Genomic DNA, 26,323 nt, shown 5'->3' with positions numbered 1-26,323 from the left:
GGAGAAGGGAGAAAGAACCGTTCTCCTTGACCTTTGCAATGCTATAGCAAGTAAGTCTTGCTTGCTTGCTAACTACAAGATTTAGGTCTTCTGGACAAAAGAAATGTGAAGGGATTGCAAAATCAACCTGCTTTGCTGCCCCTTCTGTTGTGTGGATGGATGTGTGTGCTCAGGTGGACATCTATGGAGCAAGCATCCAATGCTTGTAGATGCCTTCTGCAAGGGGTGTATTTGTGTGGACAACTTCGCATCTGTGGATACAATTGGATGAGTGATCACACAGACACTGATGAGCTTGGGACAGAATTTAAGAGATGAGCCTTGCCAGGGTAAAAGATGGAGGGAAACAGCAAGTTTAGGTATGGATCTACCTTGGAAGCAAAAGATTGGGTTTGATTCTCTTCTCAAGATCAGCTGGATCACCTCTGGTGAGAGTGGTTGCTGCCATGACACATTGAGGTCAGGACAGAATTGAAAGCAAGAGTGTTTGGAAGACTAAACACCTGGTTTTCTTGCTCTCCATATGGCTGAAGGTGCTCTGAGATCTGTATCTGGATGGATTGGCATTGTCCATGCAAGCAGCACCTTCAAACATCTGTACAAGAGATGCTGCTGGCTGCTGACTATTAGGCATGAGAAAGATGCCTCAGCCCTTGCTTTTTCAATTAGTGTTTCTAAAGGTTCTTTTGGATCAGTAGATAGATGGGGTTATTGAAATGCCATGTTTTATTAGAAATTGATCTCATTTTAATAGGCTTTAGGCAAATTAGAGCAGATTATTCAACTGGAAAACATATGCCAAAACGGAGGGATAGAGGAGGAACATGGAATGTCACCAGCCTCTTCCCCGTCTTTGCCGAGATCAATAGAGTTACATCACATAGCCCAAATCAATGCAAAAGCAGAAATAGATGATCATCATAATGGTCTGACATTAGATATGTGCTGTCTGCTCTGTCTTTGCCCGCTCTCCATGCCAGAAACAGCAGCCAGCAGTCACAGCATCCACTGGGGGACATTAGGACCATCAAAAAGGGAGGAACTAATATTGGAAAAGCAATGAAGTATTAGAGGCCCCTGTGCGGTCGTAAGGCTGTGGCTGGGCACTGCTCAGAGCAGTCTGGATTGATGTACCAGGCTCCAGGACTGCTTGGATCTCCTAGAAATGATGTTTGCAGATCCTTAATCCAATAGCAAGAAGTAATGGTGGTGATTTCAGTGGGAAGCCCTGGGAGAAGGAGAGGCAGGGAGGACAAAGGAGGGATGCTGCAGGGTATGGGGAGGATGAAGCTTGTCCTGCCAGGTCTGGCAACCATTTAATCCCTGCTCTAGGGAAATGGGGCTATTGCATGGGCAAAAAAATAAATAAGCCACCAGCAAGACTTGAGCAGGAACTGCTGGTAAACTGGCTGCAAGCACTGGGATGGCGATGATAAATCCCCTTTACCTTCACCAGCCAGGGCTGCTGGCGCTGCACAAAAGCAGAGTGGAGGGGAGGGATGGGTTGACTGAGTGAGCTGTGGTTCACCAAGCTCCTCTTCCACTTAGTTATTCATTTAATTATTTGTAATTACTATTATCAAACCAGCATCTGCTCCTGCTGCCTGCCTGGCCATCCAGCCTGATCCTGATCCCAGCCAGGCTTTCGGGAGTCCAGGGTGGGTTTCAAGTGCTTTATAAAGAGATATTAATGGAGAGAGGTCTTGTTTTGACACTGGTGAGCCAGGAATGATGCTCTGGGCTGGAGGTGATGGTTTTAGAAGAGTAGGAAACAGATGAGCTCAATAGGCACAACGGAAATGAGCCATTCTTTTGCTGCCAGGGACCAGTCTAATACGGGACAGTAAAATAAAATTAAGGTGGCAGAAGGAGACCTGGTTCAGGAGTGTGTTTCTGAAGTGAATCTGAAGACAATTAGTTGTCTGTGCTTCGTTTGCTGTGATTTATACAGCAGAGCTGTCTTAAAGTGTATGAACTGGATTTTTCCTGGATAAAACAAAACTGGATGATGTTAACAGGCTCCAAACACTGATTCAGTCTTTGGGGTGAGTCTTTGATAGGTCTGAAGTAAAGCTCCTGAAGTACACCTAGTATGAATGCTGGATTTTAGCAGAAACAGTGTCCCTTTACAGATAACCCCCGTTACGCTATGCTATTTGATAACATAGGTATATTGTTTGGGAGAGCTTTTCCCATCTCTGCTGCTGGCATGCTTGGTCATTTCAACTCTTTCTCACCTAACCTCCACTGCACAATGAGCCTTTCCAAAAGAGACTGTCCCCATCCAGCTTAGTGGAGGAATAACAGGCTAACAGAGGTATGTAGTCCTCTCAGACTGCGCAACAGGATTGATGCTCCAGTCTGGAAGTCTCTCTGTTGGTGACCTTAAAGATATCTACTTTTTGCCATGATCATGGTTTATTTTCCAGCAATGGGGCCAAGTGCTTGATAGCACCAATTCGTTTGTCCTCCAACCCCACTGCTTTCCCTTTATGCTTTTGAGCTCATGCCCATGACTTGGAGGGGTTTATTGTTCCCTTCTCTTCAATAACTGTATGACCCCATCTCCCTCTTAGAAGTGTGATTGAGGCATCTGCCACCAGCCTGCCTGGGAGACTCAAGCATCACCCTCCTGCAGACCCCACAGCAGCCAGGAGATAATGCTGAAAAGCACCAGTCGAGTGATGGAAGGTATCCTTTACCTTCTTTCATCTACCAGCCCCATGGGCTGCTTGCCAGGATGCCTCTGGGGCTAGCCGTGGCCAGTATAGAAGCTCAGGGAAGGCCGGAGCCTGTGTCTTTAAAGATTAATAGTGTTGTTTGCTCATTAAGGAGATCGTTTTGAAGTCAGCTGTAGCCAGAATATTCGAGTGCAAGCATCTGTTTGCTACTGGGAGAGGATATTTATTGTCTGCTACTTCAATGGATGTAAATAAACAGCCAGACCTAGATAATGTTCAGACAAACAAACAAACAGCTGCCAGAATAGGTCCCCTGGTAGTTGACCTTCGGGAAGCATCATGCTGGTGTTTTAATAGCAGCCAGCATTGCAGCATGAAGCCCAGTGAATTCAGCTGTCCAAGAAGCAGGATTAACGTGCAGCCTGAAAGTGTTTGTCCTGGGGAGCTCCGCACGTGTGTGTTGGGTTAAAGCAGGGCAGTGGAGCTTCTGGTGCTGAGTAGAGAGCATCTTGTGGTCCAAGGTGTGTCCAGGACTGATGTGGAGGTGATGAGCATGTTTGTGGAGCAGTGTACACATCTGTTACTAGTGGTCGTAGCAGACTGATCACTTTGAAACTCATGTATGGTCCTGGAGTTATCACCATCACTTCTTGCCCCCTCTTCTCTTGCCTTAGAGAGGTGCTCATGGTTCACAGGCAGTTTCAAGGAGAAATCACATCTGGACTGTCAGTCAGGCTCTAATTCCACAGCCTGATAGAACCATCTTGAATATAAGAATACCCATACTTCATCCAAAGAAGACTCATATCTATGCGAGGACACCAGCTCCACATGGGGCTTGTGGCTCATGCCAGCAAAGAAGAGCAGGAACAGAGCAAACTGCTGGTGCGTGCTCCAAATTCCCTGCAATTGGCAGCTTTGGGAGCTTTCTGAATAGAGATTGTATCTGTGTCCCTGCTTTAGTGGTGATCACTTGCAGGTTTCGATGGGAATCTTCTCATTTCCCCTTCACAGATTCTTCTTTTGATTATTTTGCCCTGGTTCTAATGGGTGCCTGGGAGCCAGGAATAAATCCCTCTCAAAGAGAGACTGCTGTTGTGTTGTTTGATGCTCAGGACTGTGAAGAATGCTGGGAAGGTGAAGATACTCTGGGGTCTGTGCCTGGGGTTGAACATAAGTAAGCTAGAATTCAAGACAGGTAAAGGGATGGCTGGAGTTAAGGGCCAGACATTTGTCTGCAAGCTCCAATAATCACCTCTTTGCTGGCACAGGGTCTGTTAATGTCTGCCACACTTTCTGGTCTTCTTCTGAACTATCTTTTCTCTTAGCTTTAACTAAAGAGAGAGGTTTCTGTACTTATTGTACTGTGCGTGCATGAGCGCACGTGTGTCTGTTTGCACATGTAGGGTGGAATGAGCCCTGTTCCTTCCTCCCCCTCTGCAAAATAATGACTTTTTGCAGGCAATTAGGCCAGCAATAGCTGTTAAATCACTTCCAAGTAGCTCTGCTTGCCTGGTGAGAAACCTCTGCAATCTTTTACCTGCACCAAATGCATAGGGGAGATCCCTGGGGGGGGGAAGCTGTGCCTCCTGTCTGAACGGTTTGTTAACTCCAGCTGCCTATGCCTCCAGCCTGCCTCTTCCATCTCTGAGCTCTTCCTCCTTTAATGGGGCCTGGCAAAGGCTGAAGACGGTGACTGAGCCCTGGGGTGATAATTGGCTGCTTACATATCTAGCAGCCTGCAGATCTGACCCTGGCGATGCTGCGAAATCAAGGTCAAAGCAGCAGAGATGGGAGGTTTGTTTAGCACAGTGAGAGCGAGGATCTTCTGCAGACCTCTGATGGGGACGAGCAGCCTCGAGGGACGGGGGGGAGCTGAGCAGAGCTGAAGCAGCAGGCGAAGCTCAGCGTTGCTCCCTGAAAGTGAGAATATGGCACAGGGAAGTCTCCGTGGGAAATAGGAAAGGCTCCTGCTATGGGGGCATTTGAGATGCCGTGGGTAGAGACCCAACAGGGAGACTTCTCTGTTTCTCAGCCTGCAGCTCTTCTATCTCCTTCCTTTCTCTTGACTGTCTTGAGGGCGATAGCTCATCCTGAGCCTGTTGGCCTCTTTGCTCTTGACCTTATGGCTGAATCACATCAGTGTCCACTCTCAAAAAGAGAGGCCCTGAGGAGCTGAATTCATCCATTAAGGACCTTGGACACAAGCGAGCCCTTTCCTCCTAGCCAGTGAGGGGCAGTGGGAGGCATGGGTGCCCAGTGCTGGGCTTCAGGCTCTGACCGCCTGGTGTGTTGATGTTGTGACATGTGTTGCTGTCATTGCCAGATCCATCAAGATGACAAACTAACTGCAGGTCTTCTGGTGTCATTTGACCAGGCCAAAAGCCGATGCCTGCACATGCACCCACTTCTGTGAAGTTTAATGGGTAACACATAGGAGCTGAGCATCCCTGAACATCCTCCATACCCTCTGCTGTCACAAGGAGCCCCTTTAACTCCTCTCTGCCTCATTTCCCCTGTCTTTCCTTGGGGAATAAGATTTCTTTGTTGTCGTATAGCAGGTGGTGTATAAGAATATGCTACAAATCTTGTATATCATTGCTGCTCTTTGCTCATACTGGCTTTCCAGACCCTTTGTCATTCCATCTTTTCCTTTCTTTTTGCCTTTATAATACAGAAGCAATTTACACTCAGTTTCTTGGCTGAAAGGTTGATACAGAAGGAACAAGCTCACGGACTGTGCCAGAGAACAGTGGGAATAGGTCTTGGTACCATAAGTTCTCCACAGCTTATTATTTCCTTTGGGTGGGAAGGGTGCTTTTAGCTCAGCTATCAAACTGCTCAAGTAAAAACCCCAGGTGTGAGCCTTTGGTCTGGAAAGTGTTGAGATCATGATGTGGAGCATGAAGCTGATCTACTACAGCGTAGTTTCTTCCAGGGAAAGGTGCTGTGTTTCTGAAGGATAGAAGTGAAAGGAAACACGTTGAAAATATAGCAAGGGAGATAAAGAATGTGACTGCAAGTCTGAAACACACAGCCATGGGTTTGTTGAAGTACAGGACCTCACAAGATCGAGAAGGACCTGACAGCTAGATTATCCTCAGGGACTGTAGTGATAGGACAAGGGGTGATGGTTTAAGCTGAAACAGGGGAAGTTCAGGTTAGATTTAAGGAAGAAGTTCTTTACTGTGAGGGTGCTGAGGCGCTGGCATAGGGTGCCTGAAGAAGTGGTAAATGCTCCATCCCTGGCAGTGTTCAAGGCCAGGTTTGGACAGAGCCTTGGATAACATGGTCTAGTGTGAGGTGTCCCTGCCCATGGCAGGGGGTTGGATCTGGATGAACTTTAAGGTCCTTTCCAACCCTAACTATTCTATGATTCTATTATCCTGAACTGAAATTACAGATTGAAAGGGATTACGAACCTTCTCCAGCTGCTTTTGAGCCAGATCTCTAGAAGTTTGGTTTAGACAGGAAAACTCTGGTATTTTATGCATTTTCTCTGGGTCACTGTCGGGGATAGAGTGAGACTCTGCGTCCTGTTCTTTCTCTTAATTCCGGTTATTGATGTTCCTAAGTGACACCCTGTTATGAGATATGTCTTGAATCATAAGGTGCCATATTTGTGCAGGACTGATTTCAATATCTGATATATATAATAAACGAGAGAAATAGCCTGTGTTGGATTGTTCAATCCGCAATAATATATTGCCCTATGGAATATTAGCAATAGGAACAATAATATCATCTGAGTGAGTCAGTCCTGCAGATTCTTTGTGTTTCTTTATCTTCTGCTTATCATCACTACAAATTCTGCCTTTTGTGCCATCATTTTCAGCTCAGTAGATTTGTCCAGGCAATTACAGTAACATGGTGACAGTGCCAGATAAATGTGAGCAGGGTCTGGATTGTTCCTCTGCAGTGCTTTCCTGTTTATGGGACCAGCAGTTAAACCTGCTTTATCCATAAGTGAGGATGCAGGGGAAAGGTTCACTTTTGGTTGTTTTCCAAATGACATGGACTAGAGTACATTTCTCCAATTATTGTTATACATCTCCATGGCAAGAGGAAAAATAGTCATGTTCTTTGCCTGTTTTCGCTCTGCAGATCCGTGTGGATGGCACCACCAAGAACACAGTGGAGTATGAGATCGTGCAGGTGGTGGATACTGGTCCCATACTGCGAGATATGGCTTTCTCAGTGGATCATGAACACCTCTACATCATGTCTGAGAAGCAGGTAAGAAACCCTGTCAGTTCATTGTGGTTCATGCTATGGACATCAGAATTGCACATGATGTTCTGTGAGTAAATATGGTTACTACAAAGATGTGCTCTATTGTTGATCTCATGATGACTTGTCCTTAGAAACCATTGTATTTATACAATGATGCAGTTTTTGAGGGCATCTCTGGGGCAGAGAACTAAGGGGGCAGAAACCACCCCCAGTGCTGCTTTATGCAGTACACGTTCTACTGGCTCCATGACAAGGAGCTGCTATTGCATCTGCTGCGTACCACATTGCTCTCCACCCCCATTCAAACTGTGTTGACATCTGCCACAGATATGGAGAAGTTTAACAACGCTGAATCACTTGGCATCACCTGGAGTATTTGGAGAACATGAAGCCTCTTTGAGACACAGTGATCAAGAGTGTAGGATGCTGCCTGCCAGGGTGCAGGCCAAGTTTGGTATGACGTTCCTGGTGTGTTATTCAGTAGTAGTATTGAAAATACTAACAGGCAGATGCCAGGGAAGGACCAATCTGGGTGTTCAACATAGAAGTTTGGCTAATTTCAGCAGAGTGCTTGGCCTTAGGAAGTTTGATGCTTAGAGTGGGAGGAGGAGCTAGTTTTGCATGAAGAAATCCCTTGTATGTAGTTAGTCTGCTGGACATACAGGGCTACTTGAATTATCATGCCTGGTTGATTCATGTATGTTCATGAGGAGCTTTAGATCCATATAAAAAAGGGAGCAATAAGGGGTTGTGGTAGGGTGATAGCAGGTGCCCTACAGTGCAACTTCAGTGGAAGCCACCAGTCCAACTGTGACGTTCACCCATACGTTAGAGTTCAATATTCATTGAGGAAGTATTACCCACCTGACCTTGGATCAAGTAAGTGGCACCAAACACAAAACACCACTTCATATTCTTCCTATTGGCTTCATGAATTGCCTGGAGGATGCCTACATGTTCCTCCTCATATCCTCTTCAGATGGCTGTTTTCCAGGCTGTGGCTAACACTGAAATGATTGGCCTTTACTTAAGCTAGGAGTTTTCTCCTGGATTATAAGACAGGAGTACATGTGGGTTTTGGAGGGAGGTGTTCAGCAGGGTTGCTGTGGTCCTGCAGCTCATATGTGGCAGGCTGGTTGTTCTTCTCCCCATACAAAGTAGAGGGATTGTAGTTTCCAGTCTATGACTGTCATTTCTTCTGCTTGAACCACTTTATTATAAAAGTTTTGTGCCTCTGTGATGTCTCCAACTCTCCCCCTAAGCTGTGGGTATTTGTATGGATATTTGGAGTAGGGGGGAAGAAACTCTGTACCTTCTTCTTATTAAAGAGGCTGAGTTGGCAATAAGACCCGAGAAAGGATGTAACGACAGAGCTGGGATTGCTTTCTCATCTGCTCCAAGCTGGGCAAGGATGGGATGTCACCTCCAGTGCTGAACTGAAAACAGTCCCAGTCACCTGTTGGGATGGAGTGGGAAGCTGGGGGCAGGTGATGCTTGCGAGCTCCTGTGTGACTGCAGTCAAACCCCTGTCCCTTTTCCTCATTCTTTTATTATGTGGGTCTTTTTTTCTTTACTTAGATTAGAACAGGGTTCCTTGCATGGTCAAAGCCATTGGCATGGCAACACACCAATAATCAATTCGCTGATTTGCTCAGTGTCCTATTTGTGCAGTCCCATTTGGCAACAGGTCACCTCAGATACCACCACCTTTCCGCCCTTCAGATTTACATAGATGAGACGTTTGGCTCCCTTGGGCTGGTTGCTCTCATCACACCAAGGAGCTGTCTCGGTTCTCCTTAGGAAAGGACAGTGGGACAGCACTGTTCATTCACTCATTTCCTTTAAAAAATGAAATCTGGAACAAGGAGAGCAATTTGGTTTTCCTCCAGGGACTTCCAATAATGTATTCTTGCTGTTAAATAGAGTACCTGCACTTTACTGACCATTACAACGTGAGCAGATTCGTTTTGTGGTTGGCTGTTCTGAAGCAGAAGCGTAAGCAGGTTATTTTAGGGCTACAAAATGTTGACTGAGCCCTATAGAGAACTCAGTGAGTCCCCCGTAATTTGTTCAACCATTTCCCCCTACTCATCTTTGAAGCTCAAGGGTGTTTGTATGAGACAGGTTAGTGAAAAGGGCACGGACTTCTTATTTAAAATCTGATCCTGTTTTGTGAAACACTCAACACTACAAAAGCCTTTGCCCACCTCTGATTTTATCTTTGACATAGCAAGCAATGTGAATGACAAGGCTGCGTTTGTGGCAATCCAGTCACTAACTGTGTGCTTGTGATACGATCCGCTTCAAGCGCTAGAATGAATTAACATTTGTAAGGCTTCAGTGGCTGAGAGTGGGCTCAGGACTCCTTTGCTGGAAACAGGACCATGAACAGGGTGGAGGAGTGCAGGCTGGCCTTGGGGAGCCTGTATCCCATCCATTGGGATATATACTCCCTAGCATATATCCATAGAACTATATATCCATATATCCATGTATCCAAGCCATGTCATACAGTTCTTTGAATAAGCGGATGAAGATCTGACATATCAGAGTTCTTCACTGCCCACACAAATCCCCTGGTATTATGAGGTCTATGGAGATGAGGGACAGGAGCGTGATGGCTTGACCTGACCTTTCCAAAGGCAGGCAGACACCAGGACTGGTCCTCTCCCTAGGGAAGGAGAAGTTTTCTTCTCCCTCTGTCTGCTGGGCTCAATCCTGGCTGTGCCGCAGGGGTAAGAGTGATTCTGTTTGGTGTAGCTGCTCCATTAATTTTAAGAGCCTTGGCTCCATCACTCATCAATTCGCAACTGGAAGCCCCAGTGATGAAGCCAGTTTCTCCAGCTTATCCCAGTCCTATCATGGCTTTGGCAGTCCCAACAAGCATTGCTCTTGCCATGCCCCCGACTATCTGCATTTGGTATTTGGCCTCAGCTCAGCAAGGCACACTTTAATTTGAAACACCATCAAAAAGCTGTCACTATAAATCTGGCTACAAGAAGAGACTTTCACGTGCTGCCAAAAGAATATAACCCCTGGCTTTTTGAAGGTCAACATCTGCATGGGAGTACTTTCCTCAGTGCATCAGGGGGTCCTTGGTTTGTACATGGGGGTTTTCATCTGGAGCTGAACTCCCTGAGCTCCAAAGGGAATGAGGAGTCCAGGGAGTTTAGGTCCAGATGTGGTCTGTGGCTGAAACAGGTCCTCCCTTGGAGCTCCTCTCAATGCTGAGAGGTGACAAGCAGCACTTTAATCAGACAGGCCATGCTCTCACGAGCAGGATGCAACAGCATTTCACCATCAGAGGGGCTCTATTATATACAAATACATATTTTATAGGGAGATGGACTGAATGAGAGAGATGGGAAGATTTGTCATTGAAACCCAGAGACACACTGGTCCATTATTTCACCGAGGTGCACGCATGTGTCTTTCAAGTGCAAACGTGTTTCAAGTCCCTGCTGACAGAGAGAAGAAGGGTTGATGCATGCATGGGATACGTCATGATTTATCAGGAAATCTGTCGTTTAGCCCCAGCCTTCACAAAGGCTCCAAATGAGGTGCAAGCTGGATGTTGTTTCACACTGAACAGGGGTCTTGCCTGGAAGAGGAAAGAGAGAACCCTTCTGGGGTGCGATTTCCTTACTTACCTGTTTGAATAGCACTTGTCCCTTTATTGAGGTGTTCCCTGGTGATCTCAGGGATATGGGTACATTGGAGGCTTGGGCTGTTTCTTTTCCCTGTTGTGTTTCTGGTGTGCAGACACTGTGGGGCCTCTGTCTCATGTGCTGATCTAAGGGATGAGGAGCAGATGTGAGATGTTGCTGAAGGAGCAGGGGAAGGATTGTCTGCATCTCCTCTGTTCCTCACCACACATGCACATGCCTTCTCAGCTCCCTCTTCCTCCTCTAACTCCCTCTATGAATTTCTTCCCCCTCTCAATTGAGAAGCTGGAGCCTACAAGCTCGCTGGAGCTCTCTGCAGGGATTGTGATGCTTCTTTCACCTCTTTCTCACTATCCCTACCTCTCTTTCTGATTCCATCCCTCTTTATGGCCCTGTCCTCTCATTTGCAGGCTTTAACTTGCTTTTCTATCACTCCTCTACCCCTGGCATCCCTGTTCCTTTGCTCCCTCCTCTTCCATCTGCTCCCACACTGCTGGCTGACCATGCTTCCTTGCTTTCTTGATGCTTAAGTGTTGGCATTCACACACAGCCCGGCTCTACACACCAGGAGGTGCAGGATGCTGATTTTCCTGTTGTGGCTTTAGACTAGCATTTAAAAGGTCACCTCTACTACCCTAAACATCTCTTTTGGACTCCTTGGTCTCTCCCAGTGTTAGCTGTTTTGCAAAGCTGACGCAGCATGTAGAAGCAATTCCAAGACAGGAGGATCTCAGCTTTTCCCTTTCATATAGAGGGATCAAAGGAAAGAGCTAGAGAAAATGAACTTAAAGGCTCAAAACCCAGAAGGCAAACAACAAGAAGCTCCAACTTCCTATTACTAAGTTCCCAAGGCTTTCAGCTGCCTCCTACTTTTGGTTTACTAATGGCTGGGGAAGACTTTGTTCTACAATCAGTGTATAAGTAACCCTGTGTTTGATTCAAGGAAGGAGATTTGCTGTTCCTGTGCAGGAGAGTTTGTTTCATGCAGGTGATTCAGCTCCACGCTCCAGTGGAAAAGTGTGTTTCTTCCCTGTAACTAGCACAAAGTCATCCATGATCTGAGAATAAATCACATCTGTACAGTGCTATCATTCCCTAAAACCATTACAGTGTGGCGGAGGTGAGCCTGGTAGGGTCATGCATAGCAGAAGTAGATAGGTATTTGCGGGGGGGGCTCTTTCAAACTTTGCCAATGAAATATCAAATAAATATGTACTTCAACTAAAGCATGGAAGAAAGCGCATTTGGGAAGAATTAAGTATTGCAAATCATGTTGACAGGCTCTTTTTGGACTTTCTGTGTCTGTTTCTCATTAAAACAGGGAAGGTTTATACCTATTTGTCTCCTGAGATTTCTTCTTCTTCCCTTTGCAGCTGAGTCACTATCTGCACACAGAATGATTGTGTGCAAATTAGCTGCAAAAGAGGTGGGGACTGGCTAGTTTCCTTCTGATTTCATGACCACTGATTAAAATCTTGTCTGCTGCTTATGTTATCCTATAAATTAGTTAAAGCAATCATTAATAAATTGACTTTAATTATAGCTTAATTTCTCCAAATGTGGGCTTTGCACAAGATAGCCATTAGCATTAACTGTTTGGTTTGGAGTGGCTGTTTCCAAAGGACTCTCAGTTTGAGGCTGTCCCCAGAAACACTGGCTCAATATCACAAGGTTTATTAATAACTCAAGAGGTTTCTTTCCTTTTCATTTGCATTTGTTTGTATGTGAGCCATCAGGTTGGGTGCAGAACATGTTTTTCATCATTGGGCCAGAACCAGAAAAGACAGCAATGATCTTGTTTGAAAATGGAAAGCTGAGATTGTCTAATAGGTGTGACTTTTTGACCTGGGGAGTTAAAAGCTGCAGCAGTTAAAAATAGCAGCCTTCCAGTATCTGAAGGGAGCCTACAAAGTTGCTGGGAGAGACTCTTCATCAGAGACTGTAGTGATAGGATAAGGGGTGATGAGTTCAAACTTAAACAGAGGAAGTTTAGGTTAGATATAAGGAAGAAGTTCTTCCCTGTGAGAGTGCTGAGGCACTCAACAGGTTTCCCAAAGAAGTGGTAAATGCTCCATCCCTGGCAGTGTTCAAGGCCAGGTTGGATGGAGTCTTGGGTGATATGGTCCAGTGTGAGATGTCCCAGCCCATGGCAGGGGGTTGGAATGGGATGATCTTAAGGTTCTTTCAAAACCAAACCATTCTATGGTTCTATGAGAAATTGTAGATTTTGGCACTGTTCTTGCAGATTTCTATCATTTGACTCTGCTGTCATGTAGGCTCTTGAGTATTGACTGTCAATCTGTTGAAAGGGCTACTGTGGACAGTGTGAAAGATAGCCACCTTGTATACATTTAGCCTTTGGAGATGGTCAGGTCTTCTGCAGGTCTCCACTGTTCATCTTCTGAAAGCCGGGAAGGAAGGGAGCTGGCAGCATAGAATCAACCAGGTTGGAGAAGACCTTTAAGATCATCAAGTCCAATTTTTACCCCAGAATTGCCAAGTCCACCACTAATGCATGTCACTAAGAGCCTCATGTAGCCTCTTCCTTGGAGTAATTGTCTGCTCCTAAACCAGCCTGACATCCTAGATAAGATCAGGGTCATCAGATCTTCTAAAATGCCCAAATCAAGAGTTAAAATATACATTCTCTTTGCAAAGATGCATCATGTTAGGCTCTCTTTATATCCTCAAAAGAAGAGGACTCTAAACTGCCCATTTCTTCACCCAGCTACCCTGCTCTTTGGCTTCCATGCACAAAACAGATCGGGAAGAACAGTTCCTAGAGTTCAGTTAATCCAAGTTGGCAGCAAAAGCAACTTCGGTTCTCTTTGCCTGTTCTTTCCTGCCCCAAAAATACCTCTCATTGCCCTCAGTAATATCAGAGACCGAACTCCACTCTCCCCTTGCATTTGCATTCATCTAATTAAGGGCCTGCTAAATAAGGTCAGATGCCTTCTGAGAAATGACTGCAGAGATAGAAAATCCTGCATGGATGCTCAGCTAAGGATGGAAAAGACACTGTGCGAGTGCCTGTGTTTTGCAGCCAAGAATGAAAAAGGCTGTTTGGCCCACCAGCAAAACTGCAGCACATTGTGCTGCTGACTCTTTGGAACTGATTCTTTATCAGCACAAGGCATATTACTGCAGAAAGTCATCATTTAGCTGGATTTTAACTTGTTTGTTGCTCGTACATGGGTATCCCAGGAGGAAGAAGCTGTCGGATAAATAAAGGGGTAGGTGGGTTAACCTCGATTAACTTCCTGCTGGGTTGGTTGTGTGTTCCAGCAGGGATGTAAGTAACTCAGGAAGCTGGAGTGAGGAAGTGAGGAACCAATTCAAGGTGTTGGAGGTGTCCCAAATGAGCCGTTTATGGCAAAGGAAGAAATTCTTCTGTGGGCTGTCTCCATCCCATGAGATACGTGGGCATCTGGAATTTCATCTCCAATTGTCCCTCAGCCTTAGGCTTTTCACACTTGAATTAAGCTCTTTTTATGCTTTGGAAATGCTTTTTAAAGCCAATTTGATGCTATATTTAAGTGCCCCACTTTGCCCTAAAACAAGTACTATAGTAAGTGCATTGGAAATGAGAAAAGGGGAGAAAGGAGAAAGGTTTGTGGCTGAGCCAGGATTTGTCCAGGATTTGGGAGACTTAGACTCATGTCCCACCTTGCTCACAAATTCCTTGTACAGCTGAGGTCAAACCATTATAACACCATGTGTCCTGAAGATACAGGTATTCCCAAGACCAGGACCTCTTTTGGAGCTTTCCTGGCACTTGCTGTAGAAAACTCAGCTCTCCTATCACCTGAGGCTGGTGTGCATGCCCTGCTCAGAGCTGGAAAGCTTTGCTGGATCCCAAAGTTCAGAGGGACTTTTGCTCTGTTAACTACTCTGAGCTCTGTTGTATGTAATGGAGATCTCTCTTGAGAGAGTTGTTCTCCCCTTTGTAGCCAACCTGAGGATGACATCAAGTTATAGCTTTCTTGATGCCAGCCAGAGGAATGTGTACAAGCCCAAGCTGTGTAGAGGGGACATCTCGGAGCATTTTGATAGTCTTGCACTGGAAGGAACGATTTAATGTGGAATGTATTTACCCTGGATTTGGAGAAGGCTGAGGCTGTTAATGACTTCTTTGCCTCAGTCTTTGCTGGCAAATGCTCCGACCACACCACCCGACTCTTGGAAGGCAGACGCAGGCACTGTGAGAATGAAGACCCCAGGCCCACTGTAGGAGAGGATCTGACTCGAGAGCATCTTAAGAACCTGAATGTGCACAAGTCCATGGGTCCTGATGAAATCCATCCATGGGTCCTGAAGCAGCTGATGAAGGAAGTTGCTAAGCCTCTGTCCATCACATTTGAAAAATCATGGCAGTCAGGTGAAGTTCCTGACAACTGGAATAAGGGAAATATGAGCCCCCTTTTCAAGAAGGGGAAAATGGATGAGCCAGGGAATTACAGACCAGTCAGTCTCACCTCTGTGCCTGGCAACATCTTGGAGCACATTCTCCTGGAAGGCATGCTAAGGCCCATGAAAAACAGCAAGGTGCTTGGTGACAGCCAGCATGGCTTCACTAAGGGGGAATCCTGCCTGACCAATTTGGTGGCCTTCTATGATGGGGCTACAGAATTGATGGACAGGAGTAGAGCAGTTCATGTCATGTACCTGGACTTGCGCAAAGCGTTCGACACTGTCCCACATGACATCCTTGTCTCTAAATTGGAGAGACATCAGTTTGATGGATGGACCACTCGGTGGATAAAGAACTGGCTGGATGGCCGCACACAAAGAGTTGTGGTCAATGGCTCGATGTCCGGCTGGAAACCGGTAATGAGTGGTGTCCCTCAGGGATCGGTGTTGGGACCAGTCTTGTTTAACATCTTTGTCGCTGACATGGAAGTTGGGGCTGTTCAGCCTGAAGAAGAGAAGGCTGCATGGAGACCTCATAGCAGCCATCCAGTATCTGAAGGGGGCCTATAGGGATGCTGGGGATGGACTCTTCGTTAGGGACTGTAGTGACAGGACAAGGGGTAACGGGTTAAAACTGAAACAGGGGAAGTTTAGATTGGATAGAAGGAGGATGTTATTTCCTGTTAGGGTGGTGAGGCACTGGAATGGGTTGCCCAGGGAGGTTGTGAGTGCTCCATCCCTGGCAGTGTTCAAGGCCAGGTTGGATGAAGCCTTGGGTGGGATGGTTTAGTGAGAGGTGTCCCTGCCCATGGCAGCGGGGTTGGAACTGGATGATCTTGAGGTCCTTTCCAATCCTAGCTATGCTGTGATTCTAATTCAGGTCGGTATCCCTTTGCTTCGTGCTTATCCATTCCAGAACCCTCTCTCAGAGAAATTACTTCTCTTCATGCGCATTGCATTTATCACTGGGATCCAGCTGGGGAGGAGTGTATCATTGCAACTGCTCAAATACTTTGAATACATGTATCTTAACCATGGATAGAGTCTAAACCCTGCTTGCTGTCAAGATGTGAACTCATATAACCACCCTCTGCGTTGGAGCACTGCTGGTGACGTTCTAAAGCTGATGAGCAGAGGGGGCTGAGTGACACATCCTTGGTCATGTCACATGCCTATGACAGGTAAGCGCATCCATGCTGAGTCTCCCAGTCACCCCTGGGCCGGTATCTGGGATGCACTTATGTCCACATAGATACATTAACACAAGTTAGTGCCTGGTACAGTCTTTCTCATGAAAGGACTGGTTAGTCACAGTGGTGGCATATTTGTGCCTAAACTCTACACTTATGCCCTCCTCTACGTGTCCAATGTTTGTGGGTAGAACTCTGGCTTTCACACTGCCATCTGTGCATCTGCATTTGGCTTGAACTTCAGCAATGCCTAATGTCAGCATTCATCTCCTTGCTTGCCAAAGAGTCACTCCCATGCCAGGATGCTTCCTTCCACAGGCTGCTCAAAGAGGCAGTGCAGTATGCACAAAAGCTTTAGACAGTGCTGTTTTCCTGTAGAAGATGGTTTCATTCATCTTTGGGACTCCTTGTCTTAAGGTATCCATGTGATGGACACAGTTGTAAGGGGTTGCCTGCAGCCATGACAGGAGGAATGAGGTGGGTGATTCAGTCTAACTCCACTCCTGTCCCCCGTGTTTTTAAATGGGAACACTGGTCCTTCTAATTCATCAGGCTCTTCTTTCACTTGCTTTTACACTATTACTTTCTAAAGTAATAACTCCCCTCTACCTTGCACAGAAGACAAAGAATGTGTAAGACTGGAGGAAATAGTGAGCAATGCTCATAAATGCAGAAAGCATTTGTGAAGTCATTCCCTGGGTGGAAGCAACAGGGACTATTGATCCTTGGGAGCGGGTGACGGGTGGGAAGCCATGCAGACGTGTCCCCTAGGGCACAGCTCTGCCTGGCACACAGTGTGCAGGTCATTTGGCTCTATCGATTGCGGTGCTGTTCCTCTGTGGTGTGGCCTTTCTGAGTCGAACACAGGCTGCTACCGTGCTGTCTGGGGAAAGGAGGTGGATCTGTGGAGTTAAATGCATTGCTCCTCTTGTTTTAAGCACCAAAAATCCATTCCCGTCTCCTTGCCAGATTGGTAGGTTGTGGTTTCAGCTGGGAAGAGGTCAGGATATTAAGGGCATCTCAGGGAATTTAACTGGCAATCTGAAAATCCCCATCTTCCCTTCCCCCAGCCTCTGACCCTGTAATAGACCCAGAAGAAGGGGAGAAGAAAGAGGAAACCTAAGAAGCTGGTGATTACATGTGAAGCCTGGCAGATCTGTAATCCTGGACTCCATTAAACATCTGTCTGCTCCAATCTCAGTGACAGCCATGTCTCCTCCTCTCCGCTGCCTCACACTGATCTTACATTTGCAGGTCACTTGAAAGCACCAGTTGTTAATCATCCCCTTGCTTTGGTATTCCACTCCAGGCCAGCGTGGGCACTGGTGCTCCCAGGGAGGGAGGATTTGGGCTACACGGAGACCCTGGCTCAGAGGTATAGGCACTTCCATACCTCTTGGGTTTAAGCTTTTAAATCAAACACTTGCTCAAGTGCTTTCCCGGATCGGTGCCCAGTGGCTGTCAGAGACCATTCTCTTAATTACTGCTTTTTAAATAAGCTTCAAAAGTTGTTTCCATCACAGGCTCATGTATCTTATTACTTTCTTAAAAGCAAGTATTTGCTCTCTTGGGGCTTTTCCATACAACATAAGTGCACAGAGTTATCATTTTCTAATGCGTTTTCTGTTTTCCATGCTCCAAAACTCCAAAGCATGCTCCTTGTTAGTGAGGATTAATAAGCATTTCGTTGTCAGACTCAGGGAGAACTTGTTTAAGTGTTCCAGAACTTGCTGTGTCTTCTTCACTCACAGCTTTCAGTCTTTCTTCCTTCAGGCTCCTGCTAAACATCTTTCAGCACTTTATATCACTTGATATAGCCAATATCATCATAGGTGTGTGTGTAGTAGGAACAGGAAAATGCAATCCATTCCAGAACCTGCCCTTGAAAGGCAAACTGGCTTTTATGTTCTTATCTAGTAAAAAGAAATTTTTGATTCATATTGTTAAAGGTTTTTCCAAGGTGGTTTTTTTTTTTTCAGGGATTGGGTTTTTTTCACCCAGTTTCTGTGATTTTCCACTATGAGATTGTACTCAATTACCCTGAACGTTATTTTCTTCTTTTATTTCCTAACTGGATGAGGAAGTGATGGGAATCCTGGAGACCTAATTCAGTCCATCTTGCTTTGCTTTTATCCTTTTGAAAGATATTTTGAACCAGCAAACCAAGCACTTGGTCAACCTATATGTTGTATAGGGTATGTATATCTGTCTGTTTGTAGGGTAGGCTTGACCTGCTTAACCACTTATGGACAGTTCGACTTGCGAAGACACTCTGTGCTGTAATGACCTTCCTAGAGTCCAGGCTCACACTTATGTTTGTGTCTACATGATAAAGGTAGCAAGACCAAGGGGTTTGGGTAGTTGGGAATATCTGGGGCGACAGAAAAATCAGTGCAGGAGGCTGCGTGAATAAATCAGCGGGTGTTTGTGTGCCCATTCAGTGGGTGTTGTACACAGACAGGACAGTTTTCTCTGACAAATGCCCTATGTGTCATTGCCTGAATAAGAGTCAAGTCAAGACTGGGACCTTTTGAAATAGTGGTGCTTAAACTCTTAGTTCTGCTGTCAGATGCTAGCACTTTCCACGTCATTCTGACTCCCTTTAATTTACCTGATGAATTCACTCCTTTTCCTCTACTCCTGAACTCCTACCTAAATATCCTTTCTTGTGTCCCTCCTCTGAGAAGGTGGATCCATGGATGCTTTTGTGATGTGTTTATGAACTTGTAAAGTCTTTTGGATTTCTTTAGGATGAAAGACAGTATTTGTATTTGTACAAAGTACTTGTACAAGATCCCTGCTCCTATGTTATCATTTGGAAAGCTTTCTGTGGAAGAAATCTTCTTCGGAAGTTCATGTGTCAGTAGTTTCTGTCCCAAACAGCAAAGGCCACCCATGTGTTTCCTCATACCATCATAGAATCCCAGCCTGGTTTGTGTTGGAAGGGACCTTAAAGCTCATCCAGCTCCAACCCCTGCCATGGGCAGGGACACCTTCCACTAGAGCAGCTTGCTCCAAGCCCCTGTGTCCAACCTGGCCTTGAGCACTGCCAGGGATGGGGCAGCCACAGCTTCTCTGGGCACCCTGTGCCAGCGCCTCAGCACCCTCACAGGGAAGAGCTTCTGCCTAGGAGCTCATCCCAATCTCCCCTCTGGCAGGTTAAAGCCATTCCCCCTTTTCCTATCCTTATAATCTCTGATGGAGGGTCATCACACCAGAAACAATGTGTTTTGATGGACTATGAACTCCAGGATGATTCACAGAATTGATGTTGTATTCACAGAGCACTGCGACAAAGGAGACAGGCTGATGTTTGCCTTGACCTGGCCTCCATCAGGACAAAGTATCTTTTCTTCCCAGGAGCTATGCTAATAAAAGCAATAAAACATAGAACAGTCTCTGGCAATGAGACCAAATGCTTCAGTGTGGCCTGTGCCTGTAGATGTCAGCTCTCTTACTCTCTCATCCAGACTGAGCAGGGAATAAACCTAAACCATTCCTGGACATTGTTGGAGAGCCTTCCTATCTCTTTCCAAGAGCATTTTCTATCCCTGAGCCTTCCACCTCAGGCCATGGACTGTCAGGTTGGTCATTACATACCTATTGTCAGTGACTAATTGTGGTGGTCTCTTTTGCTAGGGAAAATGTGGAACTGATTGTCTGGCTGACCCCATTTGACCTCAGGAATTCTGCATTTAACCTGGCTCTAGACATAATAAACTCCAGTAATTAGCAGAGAAATCCAGTGGTGACATGTCTAATTGATTGGAAATGCCAGTCCCCAATGAGACGAGAAGCTGCACTTGACAGGCAGCAGTGGGGGCTTCAAGGGGGTCGTTGGGATGCTGTCAGGAGGCAGGAAAATGCCGGGAAGGAATGTGGAGCATGTCAGAGGTTTGCTTTTCTTTCTAGCTGAGAATGCTGCAGGTTTGCTTTTCTTTCCAAGCTAATGGCCTTGGTGAAAATGCTATCCATCACTAATTACTTCTCCCTATAGTCAGCATCTTTCCCAAGGTTGAGTTTGCACCTTTGGGAAAATCCACCTAATCTCTGCACAGTCCATCTTGGCAAAGACAAAAACACCTCCTGTGATGCTCATCTGAAAAACTAGCACTTTGTGCCCCACCAAGGAGGCAAGTAGGGGCCCTGTTAGGGAGAACATCATCTTCTTCAGGTTGTGGGTTGATGATACCTCACCTCCTGTGCCAATACAAATCTGTGGTATTCCTTCCCAGGTCTTTCACTTGTGCTTCTAAACTGATGACAGTGGAAAAAACAATATTGTGATTGGGGTTTGCTTTTGGTTTGGTTTGTGCTTAAAGCTGGCCAATTTACTGCCCTGGTTCATGGCTGGAGCTCAGGACCATACCTGGGAGTGAAGGAAGGATTATCTTCATCTGCAGTTGCTACTTCCCTTTAATCATGGCTTTCCTGCAAGCAATGAACTGGCAGCCAAGTGGACTTTAGCTTACAGCTGTACCAGTGCTAGGGAGCATGACCAGGCGCTGGAGGTAGATTGTCTCATCCATTAAATTGGCGTAATGGCACTTGGCAAATCCTCACCATGGGGCTGGTGAGCTGACTCCCAGACAGTGCTGGACGTGGTTCAAGCCTGTTTCTGAGGGGCAGTTTGGTTGCAGCTGCTCCATTTGCAGGCTAAGAGAGTTTAATGATGTGTACATCTGCTATCCTGTACTCACTGGCCTTACAACCAGAGAGTAATGTAGGGCACATTACATTTACCAGTACAGATACAACTTCACAGAGTAGTAAAACACAGTGTTATGTGATTTGTGTAGGTAGGTTCAAAGTCTTCATCCTACTTCACAGGACAGGAGCTATTGCAAGCTGTCAGCCTGAACATTTAATGTTTTTAGTTTCTACTCCTAATTAAACATTTGAAATATTGATTAACAGCTGATGTCTATCTCGTAAACAGGAGTAGCACAGGAGAAGAGTGGGTACATGTTGTCCAGGTCAGGTTGGGAGGGGCTTGGAGCAACCTGGTCCAATGGAAGGTGTCCTTACCCATGGCAGGAGTTGGAACTGGATGAACTTTGAGGTCTCTTCCAACCTAAACCATTATGTGGTTCTATGATTCTACGACTCTGTGACACAGCTCATTGTAGCAGCCTTGCTCTGCACAGTGGAGTTGCTGAACTAGCAGCATCCTCTGGTTAAGGCTGTCTGTGGATGCACTGGCATCCTTAGAGGTGTCAGTCCATGCTTCAAGGATAGCTGCCTGTTAGCCACCTAGAGCATGTGCTTGTCCACAAGGATCTCATGTCTGCATGATGCATGACAAGTGTCTGTGAAGCAAGAGGTCTAGGAAGTGCTGGGAAGGTCAGCTGTGATGTTCTCCTGACCTGTCAGTGGTGCTGCCCAAGCAGTGGTTGTCACAGGAGGATGCTGCCCTTACCTTCATGTGCTCATCTCCTGGGCTATGCTGAAATCTCCACATAAACAGGGCCAGCTGAACGCCACCAGGAGCACCATGGAATATTATTAGTATGGTTCCTGCTGTGGGTTTACTTTGTGCCAGGTAGGATTCGTCTAGGCAATTCTGAGGCAAGGCTTGGGAATGTCACAGGCAGGACTGGTCCCTGGGGCAGCAGGGACACATGCAATGACAAGACAAGGGGGAATGGCTTTAACCTGCCAGAGGGGAGACTGAGATGAGCTCTTAGGTAGAAGCTCTTCCCTGTGAGGGTGCTGAGGCGCTGGCACAGGGTGCCCAGAGAAGCTGTGGCTGCCCCATCCCTGGCAGTGCTCAAGGCCAGGTTGGACACAGGGGCTTGGAGCAAGCTGCTCCAGTGGAAGGTGTCCGTGCTCATGGCAGGTCTTTTCCAACCCAAACCAGCCTGGGATTCTGTGATTCTATGAACTTCAGGAAAAAGGAAAAGAAAAAAGAATTAGGAAGGATGTAGACACTGCTATTTGCCAGTGAGGCTTTAGAAGGGTCCTTGGACTGTTCTATTTGATAATGTGGAAACAGCCTTGAAGGAGTACAACCTGTTGCAGCTATCCCACCATGAAGATTCTCTATTTGCTAATGCAATGGACATCAACACATCAATGTGGTTTCTCTGGGTTTCACAACCTGCTGGTGTCTCCTCCTCCTCTTTAGGTATCAGAAGTGTATCCACCTCTGTGCATCCAAATACTGTTTGTATTAGGTGCATCACCTCCTCCCAACAAAGAAAACCTCTGAAAAGCAACCTAGGACTTCAGGGACACTTTTTTTATCCTGGATCAATAAATTGAAAAGGAAAAAGAAATGCAGTGACAACACCATATGCACTGGAGCATCCTGCAGAGATTGCGGAGTCTCAAACCAAACATTAGATGTGTAAACAGCGTAGCAGCATTCCTTCATCAGGGTGTCTGCAGATCCATTTATTGCTTTCTGATCATTTGTTTTCATTAATTTTCATAGCTAAACACACAAAAGTGCTCGTAGGCTCCCCCTACTCCCCCTTTCTCCTTCCTAGACTTTCTGTTTGAACTGACAATCAATCCACCTACTACTGATTGTGGCCCAAAATTTACACAAGCAACAATTTGCAGACTCTTTGCCCCTGTTGTCAGTGCTCAGATAGCTTTGGAGTGTTGTTCTTTCTGTGTAGAGGAACAACAGTAGTGGTTGTGGTGCAAAAAGAGCTTTTGAAAACTGAATGTGTTTGATGTATGTATGAGTTTGTGCTTGTCTTGGCTGCCTTGCGCAATTCTTTAGGAGAAGGAAAGAGAATTTACACGTGATAAAGAACTGCAGTTTTGAATCATTTTCTCTTAAAGCAAAGGGACTATTTTGGCATTGACAGCTTTGCCCCCAGGGTCCTAGAAAAGTACTACGCTTCTTTCCTGCTTTTCTTGCTCAGCGAGGTCAGGTCCCTGGAAATATCCCATGTATTTCAATGGGACAATTTTCTTCTTTCTTTGCTTGCATTTCTTTATGTTTTTTTCTGCCATCCTTCCCCTCCAAGATACTAATTTAATTCTTTTAATTTCACCAAGTGAAAAGTCACCCTGAATTTAGTGCTTCATCTGGGGGAGAAAAAGATTTATTCTGGCTCTGTGATTTGCTTTTAGCTGAGGATGCTGCTTTTTCTGCTGCTGGCCACAAGGATGGTCATGTGTAACACAGACCTGATGTAGTTATTTATTAGCCTCTTAGTGATGTCTTAAAAGAAAGGCTAGAGCATTTTCTCTAGCTAAACCCTCCCTGTTTTGGGTCAGACTGAGAGCCTGCTGTGGGTGAATGAGTTATTCTAGTGGCAGGAGATACCTTCCATTTCATAAAATCATAGAATCATAGTATCACAGAATCATAGAATAGTTAGGGTTAGAAAGTACCTTAAGATCATCCAGTTCCAACTCCCTGCCATAGGCAGGGACACCTCACACTAAACCATGTCACCCAAGGCTCTGTCCAACCTGGCCTGGAACACCACAAGGGATGGAGCATTCACAACTTCCTTGGGCACCCCATTCCAGTGCCTCACCACCCTTACAGTAAAGAACTTCTTCCTTATATCTAACCTGAACTTCCTCTGTTTAAGTTTTAATCCATTACCCCTTGTCCTATCACTACAGTCCCTAATAGTCTCTCCCCAGCATCCCTATAGGCCCCCTTCAGGTACTGGAAGGCTGCTATGAGGTCTCCATGCAGCCTTCTCTTCTCCAGGATGAACAGGCCAAACTTACTCAGCCTGTCTTCATATGGGAGGTGCTCCAGTCCTTTAGGATCATCAAGTTCAACCTTTACTCCAGGACTGCCAAGTCCACCACTAAACCATGTCACTAAGGGCCTCATCTGTATTTTCCCTATCAAGCAACAGGTTAGTTGTGAGATGATGTGGGTGACTGGAAGCATAAGGCATGAGTTCATCATATACAGGACACACAGAAAACCTGGACCTACTGCACATACATGAATCTGCTGTAATGATCACGCCAGGTCAAAGGTCAAGAGGAAAGCCATGTCATAGAGTCATAGAATGGTTTGTTAGAGATGATAATGTTCTTTACTGTGAGGGTGCTGAGGCACTGGAATGGGTTGCTTAGGGAAGTTGTGAAGGCTCCATCCCTGGCAGAGTTCAAGGCCAGGTTGGACAGAGCCTTGGGTGGGATGGTTTAGTGTGAGGTGTCCCTGCCCATGGCAGGGGGTTTGGAATTGGGTGATCTTAAGGTCCTTCCAACCCTGACTATTCTATGATTCTGTGATTCTATGTCACACAGGTATTACCTGGTACTCCTCTGAGTTACATCCCTCCTCCTCCAGCTTGAAAGAAGACAGCAAAGCAAGGAGTCAGGCTTATTTTTGTCTCGCTGCAAACATTCACAAATGATAAAGCTCATCGCCTAAGTGTCATAAAATGAAACAGCATGCAGCATTTTGTAAACACATGTCCATGCTTATGCAGGACCTCAAAGGATGCTACAAAACATGAGCCTTGTTCTGTAACCTCTCTGTGCGCTCAAAACCTTCTGTTTTGGGGCAAAGGTTGGACATGGTGGTATTAAAGGTAAATCAGCCCAGTTGATTCTATGATTTTATGATTCTATGAAGTTGCTGACAGCTTTGGATACTCCAGTATATACTTTTCTACATATTTATATGCACGAAACCAGAAGAATCACCTTATCTGCCTGGGGAGCACATCTGGTATGGAAGGCAGCATGTGTTTGGCAGTGAACGACACCATTACACTAATGCATCTGCAAGTGCATTGGGAGGCTGGCGAGGGGCTATTTGGATAATGGAGTGGCTGGGCTAATAAAATTAGCCTTGCATTCACAGCCTGAGTGGGGAGGAGGGGAACTGTCCCTTTCAGTCTTTCCAAGCAGCTCCTGACATCTTATTCCTGCATGACAGCCCAGGAAGGGAAGCCGGAAAGGAGGCGTATTAAAGCAGGGTGAAAATGTGCTTTCTTCACTCGTACAGTGCTGATGCTTTCTGTCCCAGTGAACAAGAGGGGGGAAACCAAATCACTGGGCCATGATGCTGTCACCTAGGTAAGATGTGTGAGCGCAGGCTCCAGGAGCCCTGAGCCACTGACATGCTCCACAAAGCACCCTCCCCTCAAAAGGGGCAAGGCTGGGAATGCATTTGTCACTTGAGCTGCAGACAGCAACCGACGCTGATTTAATTAACCCAGTGAGCCCTGCTGGCCTTGTCTGTGAGAGCTCAGGCCAGCACAATGTGTGGATGAGTGGAGGCAGGGTGAGGAGGGAGAGGGGAAGAGGGCAAAGGCACATAGCCATCGGACCATCAGAAGCCATCTCAAAGCACTTTGCTTCTCACAGCCAAAAGCCCTTTACAATTAGTCTTGATGTGATTTACATTTACTTTAAGACATCTGCATAATGGGATATAATGCACCGGAAATGCAGTCCTGAGCTTCTGAAAGCTTTTGGGGATTGACAATCCCCACGAAGCATGAAATCTCCCGTTTAATGCAGCTGGATGTAAGTCCAGCCTTTAAGGTTGCGTGTTTATGGGCTGAAATGCCAGAAATCTTCCTACCAGTCTGACCCGTCACCTGTATTTATGAAGTGCCCATCATCAGGGCGCCTGGGCTTGCCCTTTCATTTCCACCTTTGCTATGGATTTATCGGGACCTTGGACTTCTTACTTACACACCTCCCCCAGGCAGGAATATTTCCATCTCTAGCAGAGCAAAAGATGAATGTTGCTTTGCTGACAGACGGGAAGAGCAGGAGCTGCTGAAAGCTCGTGTGGGGCACCTTTGCCCACACGTGGCAGTGTTGGTGGGCAGGTTTGCTGTGAATCCTACTTGTAGAAAGTCACCTTGACTGAGGGCCTGTGAAATTTTAATGCTCCCCACCAAATATTGACTATCCCAGGGCATCTGAATGAGCCTTTAGTGGAGAAGTCGATATTTGTCTGGTGTTTCAATGGATAATGTTACTTTCTCTGCATTTCCATTGGACACTCCTGTCCTTTCCCAAACTCATCGTATCAAGATAAAAACATGTGGCTAGAAGGAGGTGTTCCCTTTGGAGGGTTGTTAAGTGTTGTCTACTTCTCCCTTCCTTAAGGAGACTTTCTGCTGGGTGCAACCATCTTGGCTCAGCAGCGCATCTGAGCCTGGGTGTCATCACGTTCAGCATAAAGCAATTC

General features: G+C 46.1%; 1 protein-coding gene across 1 annotated transcript in view; it reads left to right on the top strand.

Annotated features, from left to right (window-relative positions):
• Positions 1-26,323, top strand: part of PLXNA4 (plexin A4) — a 450,672-nt gene that overhangs the window by 197,275 nt on the left and 227,074 nt on the right. Inside the window, exon 3 of the mRNA XM_065672631.1 lies at positions 6,786-6,917. Coding sequence (XP_065528703.1) covers positions 6,786-6,917 — 132 coding nt within the window. The remainder of the gene's footprint in view (positions 1-6,785; positions 6,918-26,323) is intronic.

Source organism: Lathamus discolor, chromosome 1, assembly GCF_037157495.1.
Source record: "Lathamus discolor isolate bLatDis1 chromosome 1, bLatDis1.hap1, whole genome shotgun sequence".
NCBI lineage: Eukaryota > Metazoa > Chordata > Aves > Psittaciformes > Psittacidae > Lathamus > Lathamus discolor.
Note: the sequence above shows the minus strand (reverse complement) of the source record. Positions and strands in the feature narration are given on the sequence as shown.